The following is a 16,754-nucleotide window of genomic DNA, read 5'->3' as shown; positions in this document are numbered from 1 at the left end:
TACTAATTCTTAAGTGTAAGTTTAGCTCATCAATTATTTTTTCCAGTGGCAATATTCCAGAGCTTTTTAAGACAGAATTGCTCAGTGGCAGATTATGTTTTGCAGAGGTGGCCACAATAATACCTTCCATCCCACATGCTCTCCTTTCAAAGTGACCTTGAACACCTTCCCATTGAGTGGTGGGCCCCTTGAACTTGGGTGGATCTTCTGCACTTGCATCTGAAAATGAGTGTGGCAGATATTAGGATGCCTCAGCTCCTTTCCCTCCATAATTTCCCTTCTGTTTAGCTTTTCCTGGTTCCTCCCTCTCTCAGTCTCAGTCAGAGACCCTCATCCTGAGCTGAGCTGATTTTCCTGAAGTTGTGCAAGAACTTCCTGTTGGCTGAGGAATTTAATCTCTCTTTTTCTGGTCACTGTGCTATACAGTGAGGAGAGAATCTCAAAGCCAACTCCAGCTCCTGTGGGAGGCATGATGGTCAGTGCTGAGGGTGAAGATGTCAATTAAAAAGATGTTACCGGCAAAATGGCACCCATCCCAACCATGAGATATCAACCATCCCTTGATTGTCTAGAACTGTAAATTACCTTTGAGGACCATGAACTTGCAAGTCCTTCAAGCCGGAAAGAGAAACCCTTGACTCCCACGTCTCTTCTTCATCAGGTTCTAGACCTTTTCTTATAATTCCTTGGTTGTGGGAAACATCAGGGTCTCAAATGACAGGGGCTGGGGTTGGGGCTGAAAGTGGGTGATTGTCTAATGTCTTTTAGAGGCCAGGACCCAGGCTGGAAGTAATCCTTTGATGCTGGTTGGTTAATAGTTGTGTCAGTCTGCTAGGGCTGCCATAACAAGATATCACAGAATGGGTGGCTTAAACGACAGAAATTTATTTTCTCAGTCTTGGAGACTGGAAGTCCAAGACCAAGATGTTAGCAGGTTTGGTTTCTCCCAAGGCCTCTCTCCTTGGCTTGCAGAGGGCTTCCTTCTCTCTGTGTCCTTCCATGGCTTTTTCTCTCTGTGTGTGCATTCCTGGTGTCTCTCCCTCTTCTTATAAGGACACCAGTCATATCGGATTAGGGCCATCTCAATGACCTCATTTAACCTCAATTATCTCTTTAAAGACCCTATCTCCAAACACAGTCATATCCTGAGATACTGGGGGTTAGGATTTCAACATGTGAATTTAAAGGGGACAAATTCCATCCATAACAATACTTCATGAACAGTGGTGGAGGAGTGAGTGCCCTGGACAATCAATCTATGGATCCTGGAGAACTTCCAGTGTCCTTGAGGGGATGTCCTGCTGGGCCCATGCTGCCCAGAGCAGAGCCAGGACATGCAACCAGGGGAGAGGGAAGGGGGAAGGTGTGGAAGGTTGTGTCAGTGCTTCCTGCCCTCCCAGTGTGACGGCTGCCCAGGCTGTTCCTGAGAGGTGGTACAGGAGTATCACAGGAGGTACGAGGTCCATGGTGGTTTCCAGGTACCAGCTACATCCCAGAGCATCATGTGGCTAGGCGGTGGGTTTCCTCACGATCCAGGCATTGCTCATGGCAGACCCTACACGAGGGGGTTCTCTGTCTCTGGAGCCACTTCATCAGCACAGACATCCTTCTTCTTTTTCCCTGGCAAGGAGATCAGAACGAAGGTTACCCCTCCAATGTTTGTACCTAAGGCCTCTGAATTCTGACTGTCCTTGCGTATTCCTCAGGCAAGGAATAGCTCTCCTGGCTTTCTAAGATCCTGGAAAAGGAGATGCTTCAAGGACAGGAAGTTCTTCCTAATATCTAGCCTTTCTCTGCAGTTATGGCACGTGTTTAGCTGTAGAAGGTATAGAAACTTAGAGCTGGGATGGACCCAGTTAAATGACTAGGCAGAAGCCATGTGGCAGAGGCAAGGGCCAGCCTCCAGTTGCTCCGGGTAGAGCCTTTCCACTATCCCAGGTAGTTGGATTCTCTCTACCCTTCTCAGTGTCCAAAGCTGCTCTTTTCTGAGCCTTGAAAACATTAGGCAAAGTGAAAGAAGTCAGTCACAAAGGATCACACAGTGCATGACTCCATTTACAGGATAGACTGTCCAGAAGAGAGAGTGTAGAGACAGAAAGGAGATTAGTGGTTGCCTGGGTCTGGAAAGGAAAGGGGGACTAGGAGTGATGGTTAAGGGGCTTGGGAATTTCTTTTTGGGGTAATGAGAATGTTCTCAAATTGAGTGTGGTGATGGATGAACAACTCTGTGACTGTAATGAAAGCCATTGAGTTTTACACTTGAAATGCATGAATTACATGGTATGTGAATTATAGTCCAATAAAGCTGTTAAAACAAAAAGCTGCTCGTTTCCTGGCTTCCACCTTCTTACCACAAATCCTGGGGGCTGTCTGAGGCAAAGGGCCACGTCAGACCCTCTCAGGAGCAGACAGGCCCCTAGGTGGAGTGTGACCTTGGCTGCTCCCTCCTCCCTCCCTTGCCTGTGGAAAGAATATACAGGAGCCAGCCAGCCAGCCAGCCCAGCTGCATGCTCAGTGGCTGCGCCAAGACTCTTGCCTTTTAGGACACATCCACTGAAGTCTTATGCCTCCTTCTCCTTGCTGACCCACTTTCTCCATCCTGGGACCAGCCAGACAGCCTAGGATGGACATGTCCACGAAGCCCAGGTCAGCTGGGGTAGCTCTTTCAGGAGCTGGATGGAGAGCTCAGAACCCAGCTTGACCTCTGAGTGTCCCCTTCCTTCTTCTCCTGGGGGAAGGAGGCCCTATCAGTCCCTGACCAGAGAGGTGCTTCTCTCAGGGAGCCTTTCCTAGGATAGTTGGCAACAAGGAGTTGGGATTCATCTAGATTTTCACTCAGCACACCTTTATTGATACCAGCTATGTTCCAGGAACCCTTGCTAGGTGTCAGGGGGTGGTGACTCAGCTTTCGTCTTTCAAGACCTGAGAACTCCATGGGAGAGTGAGGGCAGTAAGTGCTGTGACTGAGATGAGCACTGGAGAGTCAAGGCAGGACACAAACCCAGCCTGGGTGTGGGAGAGAAGATTGGGAAGGCTTCCTGGAGGGGGCACACCTTGAAGATGGTGGAGGTGACAGCCAAATGAAGAGGGCGAGTTGGGTGGGAAGTTATGGAAAATGTGTTCCAGACAGAAAGAGTAGAATGTGCAAATGCCTGCAGAGGCACACAAGAGAGTAGCTCCTTTGAAAACTGCTGAAGGAACTTCAAGTATTTCAGTCTGACTGGAGACCAGACTATTAGATGGAGAGGGCCAAGAGATGACATGGGAGAGGTAAGCCTAAAAAGGAGGAGGTCCAGACTTGGCCCTCCTTCCCAGAAGACCTACCTCCTCCACCCACCCCCAGTCCCTGCAGGACTCCTACCTGAGCAGGGGCCCCAGTGCCAGGCAGAGAGACCAGCCAGGATCAGGAACAGCAAGACAGGCACCACCACCAGTAGCACATCTTTGTAGGAGGCCATCCCTGGAACTGGACATGGAGGGGGCGGGGTCACAGGTGGACTGCATGCTTTACCATCCCTTAACCACTGGTCCCCAGCCCTTGGCATACCTGCCTGGCGATGGCAGCTCTCCCAGGGGGTGACTGTGGCCAAGTCCCAGCTGACAGGGTTTGAGACAATGCAGGAATAGGCCACACCTTTGTCACCTGGTCCCAGTGACACACTCAGCACATGTCCGTCCATGAAGAGGCCACCTGGCTTGATATCAAGGTCAATGGTTCCCTCCCGTCGCCAGCTATAGGTTATGTCGCTGATGTTGGGAGCCCAACAGGACAGGAACACTTGGCAGGTCTTGGGGGGCTGAGCATCCCCTGATACAGCAATGAACACTTGTACCTCGGGCCTGGGCACTGCATCTGAGCAAGAACAGCAGAGCCAGTGTGGGTTATAGGGATACTGAACAGGGCCCATAGCTCCAGCTCTGGGATCCATGCAGGGCTAGATGCCACCTCTGACTAGACCACTCTGGCTCTAAAGCCTCATCAGGCTCCCATTGCCCACAGGACGGAAGCTGAATTTCTAAGTCTGGTATTCAAAATCCTTCATTAAATGGTTGATGTCAACCTCTCCAGCTGTACCTCCTGCTGATCTTCCCCACCCATCTTAATTAATTTCCTGTTCTCCCAAACGTGTCATGCTCTTCTTCATATCTTTCACATGGCTCAGCTGTACACATATACTTTTCTCGTCTCACCCTCCTAGAAAACTCCTACTCATCCTCCAAGGCGCAGCTTGGACACACTGCTTACTGCTCTGATTATGAAGCCTTCTCTGATATTCCAGGTATGGCTCTGAGCCCTCCGAGAACTCTGTGTATCCCTTGTCATCAAATTTCCCTGATACATGATACATCAGTCAGAGAGACAATAAACGTTTATTAAGGTAGGCACAAAAACAAACACATTCCTGGACTTTTGGAGCTTTTGGAGTTTGGTGAGGAAGACATACTAACAAGTGATTATGAATAACTAAGAAAATTATTACAAGGATGCAAAATTCTGTGAAGGAGCAGACCAGGAGGTAGGGGCTCTGCCTTGTTATCTCCATAACCCTTGCTCTCAAGGTGCTCAGCTACCTGGGCCATTGGACAAATTGGTGTCCTGGCATTCCAGACCATGGCTGCCCTTTCCTACATCAGTTGATGAGTAGATCATGAGTCTCGTGGCAAAGTGGGTCAGCGGGAGAGCATTCTGGCAACAACGGGAGGGCTCAGTCTCTGAGAGCATTCCAAAGTTAAGCTGAGTAAAACCTCATTAATGCCAGCTCAGTCTGGTGGGATTTGCGATATGAAAAAAGAAAAGATTTGTTGGGTGCACTAATAGTATAAACAAAGATTACAGGGGAGGGAGATATTTACACTACTTAAGAGGACAAGCTGCTTCCAAACACCATCAGGCACAGTAGAAACACCCATTGACATTTCTAGTAACTGATCTGCTAATTCAAATCATTCTTATCTATTGTCAAAGCAGAGCTCCTAAGGACGGCTGCTTGGCAGCTTTGTGCAATTAGTTCTAATCACGCTACGTATTTGGAAGCAATAAAACAGCAATTTCCTTAAAATCTGTAATTCAGATGCTGAGAACAAGGCATTTTAGAGCTTAGTGGTGTGGGTGCTGCATGTATTATCACATTCAACGTCCTCATTTCACATATGTGGCAGCTGAGACTCAGAACGGGGGAGAGCCTCCCTAGCTGCCTGTATGGTTGTGAAGGCTGTTCACTGTGCAAGGGCGCTGGGCTCAGGGGGTAACAGGTGAGAGGGGGGTGCTGAATTCCAGCCAGCAGTCTGCTTGCCAAGCCGTGCAACATGGATCAGGGTCGTGTGCATCCAAAAGGACACACATTTAATTGTACACTGGCAGCCCGTGTGGCTCACCTAAGTGACGAGCCAGTTATCTCCCTCTAGGTGTGGGAGGGTCTCTCTCTTTCCGGTTTGCTACTGCCTTTCTCTCCCTCAGTGTTTTGCTCTGCCCAGCTACTCTCCATTCTTAAATTTGCACCTTTTCCTCCCCCTTATTCTATCCCAATTTCTGAGGTTTTACTGAAATAGGGGTCACTGACATATCTTTTCCAAGACACTAGATAGATGAATAGGAGCTCAAAGGCCATTTTATCTTTACCAGCAGAAATACGGTGGCAGTGGTAGAAGCATAGGTGGTGATGGTGGTGCAGGTGATGGTGGGGGTGGTGAAGGTGGTGGTGGTGATGGCGGTGCAGGTGATGGTGGGGGTGGTGGAGGTGGAGGTGGTGGAAAGAAAGACCCATCCAGCCTCCAGTGAATTCAGTCACCCCAGCTGAGGTGCTGAGAGCAGCTTTATGAATGACCCTAACAAACCTAAGTAGAACAGAGGATCTGCTCAGCTGAGCCCTGCCAAGTCAGACTTGTGAGAAACAAAAATATTTGTTGTTTTTAACCAGGAAGTTTGGGGATGGTTTATTTTGCAATAACAAATAACAGAGAACACCCATGAATGATGTAAATTTAAAATCTCTCAATACATCTAAAAGAGCTCTTTTAAGAAATATGACATAAAAATTCTATACTTTAGTTACAATGAATTTTTAAATTAAAATCATTGTGTCATAGTTTATTTGCAATATTTGTTTTTCTTTTTGGTGGTGCATAAAATAATGGCACGTCTTATAACCTGTTATCGTAGAATTGATGATGTCTAGGCCAGCCTCTATCCCAGATGCTTCTCAAATGCCACTGATTTTACCTTTATTGGCATTTTCATGGTAATATTACTATACAGGTTTTACAAGTGAGAAAGGTCAATGTCAGGGAGTAAGTATTGTGTCCAAGGCCACTGAGATAAGAAAAGACCAAGCTAGAGTTCAGACCAGGACTGTAGGGCGGAAAAGCCTGGCTGCCCCAGCCAGAAGCTCACCTGGGAGAACCCGAGGAGTTTTCTTACCTGTGGCTGTGGGGAAGCGGCTGTTCCCTGAATCAGCCATGAGGTCAGAGGCCACAGGTTTCTAGAGCCCAGCTCTCCCCAGTTTCCAGGACGCAGGATGCCTTTCCGGAGCTTTGTGGGAGGAGGTGGGGCAGAGAGCCTGAGTCAGGCGCACTCACCATACACCTTGAGCTGCAGGGTCTGGGTCCAGGCTCGACCTTCCTTGTCCACCAGCAGCACAGAGAAGTTGCCGCTGTCTCCAGACTCCAGCGGCCGCAGCTCCAAGCTGAGGTTGCCGTGCAGCTGGGCTCGGCCCAGGAAGCGGGAGTGGTACAGCGTCTCCAGAGACCCCCGGAAAAACGTGGCCAGGAGCTCCTCTGAAGGCCAGAGGGATCTCCAGATGGCCTCTCGGATTTGGAAACCGGGAGGGCGCTCTGCCACCAGCAGCGCCGAGCCCCCCACCTGGCCCTGAACTTGGGCACCGGTGACAACGAAGGGAAGTAGTGCTGAAAGGACAGAACCCCATCACTCTGCCTGCCCCAACCTCCTCATCTCTCTCCTGCATGCAGCTGAGCTGCTGCAGAGCAAGGGAGGCCCCTTCTCTCCACACTCCCTCCACCCAAGCTGAGAGTGCCCCGCGACAGGGACTGGGAATAAAACAGTGAGGAAGGGAATCCAGTCTCTGCGCTCATGGAGCTCAGACTCTTAAGACAGCAATTTACCATGATGGCAACAAAGGGTGCCCTGGGAGAACACAGGTAGGCTGATAGGGTGACCTTGCCAGGCCTTGAGGGACTCAGAGAAGAAAAGGTTAAGCTGAGACCGGAAAGAGGAATGGAAATCAGCCAGGCCAAGCAGAGGGCGGCCTGGAGTGGGGATGGGGAAGTGTTAGAGACTGAGTGGGCAGCACACACAAAGGCCCGGACGGTGAGAGAGCTCGGTGCACCGTGGGGAACTGAAAGTAGTTCTCCGCAGAGGAGGTAAGAAATAGCACTGCAGAGTCTGTGGGAGCCAGATCCTGCAGGGCCCTAAAAGCAACTTTGGAGTTTGGGCTTTATCCTTAGAGTGACGGGGGGGCCTTGGATAGTCTTTAAGTAAGAGAGTGACGTGATTAGATCCGTGGTTAGAAAGACAGCTCCAGCAGAGGTGTGCAGGCTGCACGGGAGGTGGGGCAAGACTGAGGCTGCGTCTATTCACCCCAAGGAGAGTGGGATTGTACTTGTACTGGAAGTACAATGGAAACTTGTACCGAGGAAGGGAGCAGCTGAGACAGGCGGAAGTGGGAGGAATGGAGAGATTACTGTGTGTAGTCAGTGGGATCTGGTAACAGATTAGATCTGGGGAGTGAGGGCGCGCGGAGTCAAGGATGGCTCCCAGGTCCTTGGGACCCACTGGATGCCATTCTCTGTGATCCAGAACAGGAGGAGAAACAGAATGGGGGTGAGATGTCAAGAGGCTGTTTTGCTGGGAACATATTCAGTGTGACTTGTGTGGGTGACACTTCTGCTTGAAGTGCCCCTCTGACTCCTTTGCTGACTAACTTCTGCTCCTCCTTGAAGCATCACTGCCTCCCCTGGCCTCTGCCATCTGTCACTGCAGGTTACAAACCCTCTCTGTGTTCCCACAGCGGGCTGGGATCACCACTACAAATGCCCCTATCCCTCTATTGTGACCACTTGTTTATGAGTCCCATGAGACTCTGAGCTCCTCTTTTCATGTTTGTACTCCCTGTGCCCAGCACAGTTTAGGAGCAAGATGTAGGAGAAACTCGGCAGATACACTTAATGCATGACAAAATTGGCTGAGGACTTCCCTTGTACCCAGCACAGGGGTGGGCACGGGGGTTCAGGGCAGAATAAAAGCAGATGGGGAACACACCCAAGTGCTGGGAGTTTGGTTAGGGAGCCGTGTTCTGGATGATCACTCAGCCAGCCGCTGGTAACTCCAGTCTCCTGTCCGTCTCACTGCCCTGCCAGCCCCAGTCATCTCAGTCCTAACTGAGGATGGCTTCAGGGTTAAGGCACAGTGGAGATGTAAAGAGAGCATAGCACTGGATGTCAATCAAGACTCCTGTTCTATCCTGACCTGGCTCTGCCACGAACAAGCTGTGCAATCTTTAGCATACCTCTTCCCTCTAAACGCTTCCATTGTCCCATTTGTAAAGCAAGGGGGTGCATTCAACCAGTGGTACTCATCCCTTTTACCATTCAGAAAAATTATTTTTGCTTCCCATGTCCACAGATTTGAAAGATTTGTGAACCAAACAGATTCCCTCTTTTTGGCAGGATTTCCTTCACATGTTTAGAAATGTTGAAATCTGCAGACTTTTGGAGCCAGGAACTCAGGTGGGGACACCGGACAAAATCATCTTGAAGTCCCTATGAGTTTCTGACACAAACAAAAGTGTCTGAGTATTTGCCACACCCCATGGCTCCCATCCCCTGGCCTAGCAGCGCTGGCCCTTGTCATACTGACCACTTGCTAACCAAGGGAGGGAACTCAGGCATCGGACAGGATGGGGGTGGGGTGTCGCCCAGTGTTGAAGAGATCTGATTTGTCTCTTCTGACATCACACCGCTATCGACCACCCCAAGTCCACAGGCAGTATATTAACTTGCTTTTGTCTCTCGTCCCTCCTCAATGTCTACTTCCACAGACCTGCAGGGAGGAGTCTGAGCTCTCCCACAGGCTGTTGGAAAGACATCCTCAGATTGTAAGAGCCCTGCCCGCCCCTGCTCTCCCCAGACCACATTTAGAATTTGCATGTGTTAACACTGCCAGACCCTCACATTCTCACGACCATCTCTTTCAAAACCAATGGTACCACCAGCCTCAGTTTTAACCTCCTTGGGCCACAAAACAGCTTGTGTCTCAGGGGCATGGAGGCTCCTTGTGCTGCCATCCTTCTATCCAGGATCCTGCATCTCTTTGCCTCTGCCTAGCTTTTAAGGTTGCCCAAGAACTTGCTTCAGTCTTCCCTACCCCTCCACAGCTCCTGGGTCCTCACTTGGGTTGGGGAGAGGATCCTGCCCAGATGCCTGGGGAAGGGACTTCAGCTCTCTGAGGCCAGGCCAACTGCCTGCCCCACTTACCTTCCCAGAGAAGGAGACTCCACAGGTACCACACGGCCATACTTCGGAGAGGCAGGCAAAGTCGCTCGACAGCCAAATCCAGAACATCCCAGGTCAAGCGGATGCATGGAAGGAGCTGTGGTCCTTCTGGAAAGTCCCATGTTTAGAAGGAGGAATGTTGACTCAGAACAGGACGCCCTGAAAGTGAAAATATCCAGAGGAAAGTGGAAGTTGGCCTCGGGTCTGGCTGGGCTCTTTCAGGAGCTGATTCTTGTAAGTCAGCCTCTTTCAAATGCCTATGGTTGGCCAATGCAGATGGCAAGCACCCCCCGCACAAGCCCACATCCTCCTCGCTGACTCCCGCCGGGCATCCCCACATCCCACTCTGCCCGGCTGCCCCCTGCCTTTCCTGTTGTCAACACAGAGAGCCCTCTAAACTGCGATTCCCATCATCACTTCTCTGCTTAAAATTCTTCTGCAGCCTCCCACTGCCCTCAGGATAAAGACTAAACTCTTGGCTTAGCATACAAGGTTCTCCTAAGTCCAACTCCAGCCTGCTTTTCCAGCCCGCTTCTCCAGCCCGCCGTCCTACGTCCATTCCGCTCTCCAGCCACACCAAGCCAGGACTGCCTCTTCTCAGAACTGCCAATTCCACACTTCCGTTCATTGTACTTGTTCCATTCATCCTTCTGGATGTGGCATGGCTATGCAGCTGGCCGGACTCCCATTCCAGGCTTCCTGACCACAGGCAGCATGAGGAACCTTCCTTTCTGCATGCCCAGGGCATGCCGGTTCCTCTGTCATAACTCTTAGCACACTGTTTCGCAACAGTTTTCTCATCTCCACAGACTGTTTGTTGCCAAGGTCTCATATTCATCTCTGTTTACCCCTCGGTGCTGGGCATGTCATGGATGCTTAATGAACATTTGTTAAACCAGGGTGTGAATTCTAGAGATTGCTGCATATTTTGCTTCCTGGAAGCCCTACAACTCTCCTTTGAGAGGATCTGATTATCACCCTGTTAGAGCTGGGGGAGTTTGCAAACCAGAGTGAGGTTAGCACCTTTCGGAGGTCACAGAGAAGCAGAGCTATGAGCCGAGCTTCAGTCTTCCGAGTGTGGTCCATTTTGCCAGTCGCTCCATCCTAACTCCGTTTCTCTTCTCACTTGCGGTAACTTGGTTTCTTTAGTCAGGGAAGGCTTTGCGAGAAGATAAGGAACATCTCCGAGCTTCCTGAGTGTGGCTTGTGGTGTCTAGTCCTGCAGAGCTTCTGACCTGTCAGTCGAACTGAACGCTCTGCCCTGGACCCAGCTGGGAACGAGGCAGATGTGGTGGCAGGTGAGCAGGAGGCTTCCAGAAGAGGCTTCCTGCCCTCCAGTTACTCACCACCAAATTGTAGGAACAAGATATGCCTGGGAAGGGAAGGCCCACGACAGACAGACACGGCTCTGTGCAAAAGAGCAGCACAGACAGTCCACGCTGCAGGAGGGCACGGGAAGAGGTCTCTGTGGATGTGGGCAGGCGACACTTCCTTAAAAGGTGGAATTTGAGCTGCATCTTGAAGATGGACATGATTTGGATAGGCTGAGAAAACAGGGAGGGCCAGAGGTTGGGGGGTGGGCTCTGAGCATGAGGGGAAAGCAGCGTAAAGCTTGGCAGTGGGGAGGTCCCGTGTGGGCTCCAGAGACAATGAAAGAGCAGAGAGAGGAATCCTTTAGGGCTGCCTTGGGTAAAATGGAAAGGGAGGCTGGGAGTCAGATTATGGGGTCCTTGAGTACTGGGTTAAGTTTAGGCTTTTACTCTGGAGGCCAGCAACTCTCACCCGTGCTGAAAACTTGGATTCTCAGGGATTCTGGTTCAGTGGGGCTGGGCTGGGGCTCAGGAACCTGTAGTTTTAACAAGCACTGCACTCCAGGTGATTCTGAGCTAGTGAATGGAGGGAGGGCTCTGAGAAGCACTGCTTGGAGGGAGGGGGCTGCTGTCCATTTTGGGCTAACTTGCTAGTGGGAGGACAGCGTGCAGGGCTGATTGGGAGAGAAAAAAGAGGCAGGGAGGCCTGGGTAGCAGCTATTGTGATTGTCCTGACTGGAGTAGAAAGGAACTCTCTAGAGAGAAAGGGGCAGAGCTGGAGTTGTGACAGAACTTGGACACCACCCACCTATGGGACACAGAGGCCAAGGGAGAGGACTGATCTATGTACTCCACTGTCAATTCCATCATCCATGTGTCAGATATTTATTGATCATCGACTTACATGTCAGGTGCTGGGGAAACAAAGATGAAAGGCACAGCCTCTGCCCTCAAGGAGTCTGCAGTTTAGATGAGAAGACAGACATGTAACCCAGTAATTACAATCAGTGCGGTCAGAGCAATGCCAGCTGCGTGCGTGGGATGCTATGGGAGCCTGAGGGTGGATGGGTGGGAGCCAGCTGGGGGGCTAGGAGGCCAGGTGGGCCTCATGGAGGGGGTAGTGTTTGAGGTGAGCCTTAGGATATGAGGGTGAGGGTAGGGTGGGACTTAAGAACTCACCCTCACAGATGAGGGTGAGGGTAGGACTTAAGAACTCAAGCTCTGGGGTCAAGCTTCTTGGGTTCAGGTCTTGGCTGTGAAACCTTGAGCAAAGTGGCTGCTCTGTGTTGGGCATCTTCATTCACGAAACGGAGATTAATAACAGTATCTACCTCTCCGTGGTGCCATAAGGGTGAAACCACTTAAAATAGGGTCTGGTGCATAGTCAGGTAAAATAAAGAATGTGGCCCACTATCCAGTTCTACAAGTTATTGGCTACTGCAGTTGCTGACCTACAATACACCCTGAAAGGAATTCAGGATGACGATCAGGATGAGGCCTTCTGTGCTCTGGGAAAACAGGCAGAACAGACCCTCAGATATTTTATGAACCCAATTTCTTGCATCTTCCCATACTTATAAAAGCACTAAAATCATTAACTAAGATAGCTGTGCCTCGTGACAAGCAGTAACCTTCTACCAAAATGTGTGCTTAATTGCCTGGACTCTTTCTCCAAAATCACTATATGCTGACCTCCCCCTAACCTCTTCAGAGCAGTTCCTCAGAGCTATCTGAGAGGCTGTGTCCCAGGCTCTAGTCCTCTGTAAGTCTCCAAATAAAAAGGAAACTCACATTGTGCATTTTAATTTCAGTTGACAATCAGCACTCAAAAAAATTAACCATTGTTACTAAGTGGCCAGAGAGAGGGAAGAAGGGAGAGCTGGGCAAATGCAGGTAAAGGACTGTTGAGGTGCCAGCAACCCTGCTTCAACTCTCTTCTCCCAGTTCCTGAGGGCGGGGATCAGACCCCCTTCATTTCTGCACCCTGTATATCACCAAGGACAGGATTTCCATGAGGTGGTACCCTTCAAGCATGTGTTGAAGTGGATTGAATGATTCTGAAATGTCAAGGCCAGGCCTGGGGTGGCCATGGAATGCAGGAGTCTGGCTGGTGTGTGAATGCTGGGAATACGGATGCTGAATTCCTTTGGAGGAGACAATGGGCAGTCACACTGCCTCTCAGCAGAAAGGGTGGTCCATAGTTGTCCATCCAAGCAGGAAATGAGTTGCAATCTTCTATGCACCACCCCAGCCCTTTTCCTTTAGGGGAATTTCAGGGAGGCTAAGAAAGTGGGGAGGGGGAGGTTGGGTGACGACCTGAAAATATCCCACCCACTTCCCCCAAAAGAAAAACTTCCAGCAGGCCTGTGACAGCTGGAGAAGAATGGACTGATGAAGGCACAGGAAGGGTTAAGTCTGCGGTGGCAGGTTCCCCCACCCCTCCCAGGGCTAATTACTGGTTCAGACCACATTAATTACCCAGCCACAGGGGGAGTGCATGGAGTAAATTAGCTAGTAAGTTCAAAGGGGCCACTCCGCACATTCCTTAATTAAGAGAGAAGCTGGCAGCCGGGGGCTGCGCTCAGCCTCCCTGGGGCCTTTCTGGGAAGCCCGGAGCCATGGAGTCTGCCTCTGCCGCAGCCCTGGCAGGTGCAGTAGTAGCCCCATCTGCCAGGCAGAGTGGCCTGCACCTGCCATTAGCCCACCTTCCCTGCGGGCTGGGGTGGGGGTAGTGGCAAGCAGGTGTAAAATGTGGCCAAACCAGCATCTGAGCTCAACCCTTAGCCCTGAGAGCAGCGTGGCGCAGAGATTCAGGGCTGGGTGGAATTTGATGCGGTGTAAAGGGTGGTCCAAGTGATGCCCTGCGTCTGTCCACTCACACTCGTCCTTGTTCCTTGGACTGGCCTGAGGGCAGAATGGGGCCTTGCTTCTCCTGGGGTGGGGGGAAGTGGAGAAGGGAAAAGAAAAGGTGAGATGTTTGGGGAGAGAAGGGAGCTGGCAGAGAAGGAGGCAGAGGAAGAGCACCAGGCAGGAAGGAGGGGCCTTCAGCGGGCTTTTGGAAGGCAGGGGTGAGGGAAGAGGGCGGAGTGTTGCTGGAGGGTGGGTGGGCCTCTGGGCACCACTTCCAGGGGGCTGTGCAGGATGGGGATGAGGGAGAACCCCAGGTAGAGCCCCACCTGAGCCCCGTCTTTGTGTCTACCTTCACCGGCACGGTTCCCATAGGGTGGACCAGCTGCCTGCACCATCTGCCAGCCTACACCATGCCAGCCCCAAAGGCTGCCCTGGGCGGGGGAGCCCATGTGCACCCCTCCCTTGGCAGCCAGCTTGGGCAGTGATGCTGCCATGTGGATGAAGACTGGGTTTGAGGCAGTGCGTGCATGTGTGAAATGGATGTACATTAACCTGCCCCAGAGGACACTCTCATGCATGCACAGCCCCAAAGATAACTCCCTCTTCAATATTTGTGTCCGGGGCACTTCTCTTGCCTCACCCTCATCTTGGCCCTGCTGGGAGTAGGTAGAGGGAATGGAACCTTCGATGGACCAGGGGCATGGTGCTCACAGCTGGAAGGGGGGAAACTGAAGAGAGGGGGAAAAAGAGGGAGCCTATGAGATAGCTCGTGGGAGACTGGGTGGGAGGCATCTGAGGCTTTGGTAGGGTCTGCTTTTGAGGCAAAGACATACCTTCCCAGAGAGTCAAACGAAGGCTGCACAAAAAAGAAACAGAGCCACAACTGTGTTGTGCTGAGGTAGAGAGCCGGAAGCTGGAAACTCATTTCTTCATTCCCTCACTTACCCAGCATTTGTTGGATTCCCATCTTGTGCACACTAATGTACTGAGCAAACGTTTATTGAACATCTAGCATGTGTAAGCCCCATGAGATCAGGAACACATGCTGATGATGACAGCGACCACGCTCCTGACCATGAAAGGAACAGTCACTCTTCGTCTGTACGTCACATGGGAGAGAATTCCGGAAACAAGCACAACGTAGGCTCTTCACTCACAGAGAGTGGTGCGTGCTGAGTGAGCAGCCTTAGTTACGCTCCAGGTCTGCTGGGTGCAGCTTCTTCCGGCCGTGTAGACGGAGATATGACATGGGAAAGCCTGGGTCTTTCCCGTGCTGTGCACCTTGTCTGTACTTACCGTCATCACAGCTGATACGAAGACGAAGGACACAGAGCTGTTTAGTGGATGTTTATTTAAATAAAAAGGTAGGAGATCTATTTCCTAGCCAAATTTAAAATAACAAACCTGGAATTGAAAGAAATTCCAGTATGTGCAACCTGCCTGGTTCAGGAAAAGGCCATGCTCCATTTTTATTGTTCGTATCTAAATGGTGTAGCCACATACAAGACAAAGATGGGGTGTCTAATGATATCTTACAAAGAAGCTGTCCAGTGAACGGATCAGACCACAGTGTAGGCTGGTGCTCAAGTCCCTGACTACACAAGAGGGCCACCAGAGGGCAGCCTTGAGGCTGCTGGCTGTCCTCTTACTCTCTACCTTAAGGGGGCAGCTCCAGGCTGCCTCTCCATCCTCATCCCAGCTAAGAAGTTCTTTCTTTTCTTCTTACTCTGTAAGTGATATGACCTCACAGAGCACAGGTCCCTAGATGAGGCACAGCCAACTCACCTCTGCTGGATATGTGTCTGCATTTAGCTCTGACTTGGAGAGAAAAATAAGGTTTCATAGCCCAGAGCCTTGATAAAGTGTGGAGGCAGCTTGTGTGCATTCCTGTGGGGAGAAGCACAGTGGCAGGCTGGGCACTGTGGCATCCTTTTTCTGTGCCTGCAGGGTCTGGCCCTGGAGAACTGTGAGGGTCCCATCCTCCCTTGGCAGTGGCCCTTCCTCCCCTGCCCACCAGCATCCTCTAGGAACCGAAGCAGCTGCCTGCTCTGAGGACTGGAGATGGGATTTGGGGCTGGTTGTGCTGATATCAGGCAAACCAGAGAGAGTCTGGGCTGAAAAGCGTGGGTTTCCTCTGAAAACTCTGTTTTCTCTATGTTCTTCTGGGGATTCTCTTTTCCTTTAATTTTCTTAGTAATTGTTCATTTTGGAAAATTCCAGCTCATTCTTTTATAAATTAAGGGTCTGAGGAGAGAGCAAAGTGTCTGAGAGATCAGGCCAGTGGTGTGTGAGTGAGAGTGTGTGTGTGTGTGTGTGTGTGTGTGTATATGTGTAAGATAGGATTCTCACCTATGTGTGTTGAAGGACCTGTTTTTCTTTTTTATTTCCAATCCATTGTGGAGCTATACTTTGTAAAATATAATAAAAACACATTACCAAAAAAAAAAAAAAAACTAAAAGAGAGGTACCAAATACGAGCCCTAATTTTTATGATGATATTAAACAAACATAAAATTAACTCTGTCAGATTGCTATAAAAGTTCCTAAATTTTTGCTTGCAATTGTTCTATTATCTTGCCTGGACTGGTAAATCCAATTCACAGACAGCCCCCAGTCCACGGACTAGGCGTTGAGTGTCTCGGGTGTAGGGCAGGGAGGAGGGAGGTATGAAAGCTCAGAAGCAGGTGGTCTGTGGACGACTGGAGGGTTGGCTCTTTCCCAGTCCCCATCATCAGTGTTCTCTTCATGAGCTGTCTTGTCTATGTTTTGTTTTTTTTTTCAAGATTTTTTTAAAAAAATTAATTAATTAATTAATTTTTATTTATGGCTGTGTTGGGTCTTCGTTTCTGTGCGAGGGCTTTCTCCAGTTGTGGCAAGCGGGGGCCGCTCTTCATCGCAGTGCGCGGGCCTCTCACTATTGCGGCCTCTCTTGTTGCGGAGCACAGGCTCCAGACGCGCAGGCTCAGTAATTGTGGCTCACGGGCCTAGTTGCTCCGCGGCATGTGGGATCTTCCCAGACCAGGGCTCGAACCCGTGTCCCCTGCATTGGCAGGCAGACTCTCAACCACTGCGCCACCAGGGAAGCCC

The 16,754-nt window shown here is 50.6% G+C and overlaps 1 protein-coding gene across 2 annotated transcripts; it reads right to left on the bottom strand.

Moving 5' to 3' along the window:
• Positions 1 to 646: 646 nt before the first annotated feature.
• On the bottom strand, positions 647 to 10,105 carry SLAMF8 (SLAM family member 8). Of its 2 annotated transcripts, XM_068538298.1 has the most exons (6): positions 9,997 to 10,105; positions 9,490 to 9,666; positions 6,577 to 6,903; positions 3,548 to 3,853; positions 3,362 to 3,466; positions 647 to 1,620 (listed from the first exon to the last, which is right to left on the bottom strand). In XM_068538298.1, the coding sequence occupies exons 2-6, from the start codon at positions 9,527 to 9,529 to the stop codon at positions 1,556 to 1,558; spliced, it is 843 nt and encodes a 280-aa protein (XP_068394399.1). In that variant the 5' UTR covers positions 9,530 to 9,666; positions 9,997 to 10,105; the 3' UTR covers positions 647 to 1,555. The 2 variants fall into 2 exon arrangements, with proteins under 2 accessions (XP_068394399.1, XP_068394400.1); XM_068538299.1 differs by lacking the exon at positions 6,577 to 6,903.
• Between the last annotated feature and the right edge of the window lie 6,649 nt (positions 10,106 to 16,754).

This window comes from Eschrichtius robustus, chromosome 3 (assembly GCF_028021215.1).
Source record: "Eschrichtius robustus isolate mEscRob2 chromosome 3, mEscRob2.pri, whole genome shotgun sequence".
NCBI classification, from domain to species: Eukaryota; Metazoa; Chordata; class Mammalia; order Artiodactyla; family Eschrichtiidae; genus Eschrichtius; species Eschrichtius robustus.
The sequence above is the reverse complement of the archived record's forward strand: the minus strand, read 5'-3'. Positions and strand labels throughout refer to the sequence as shown.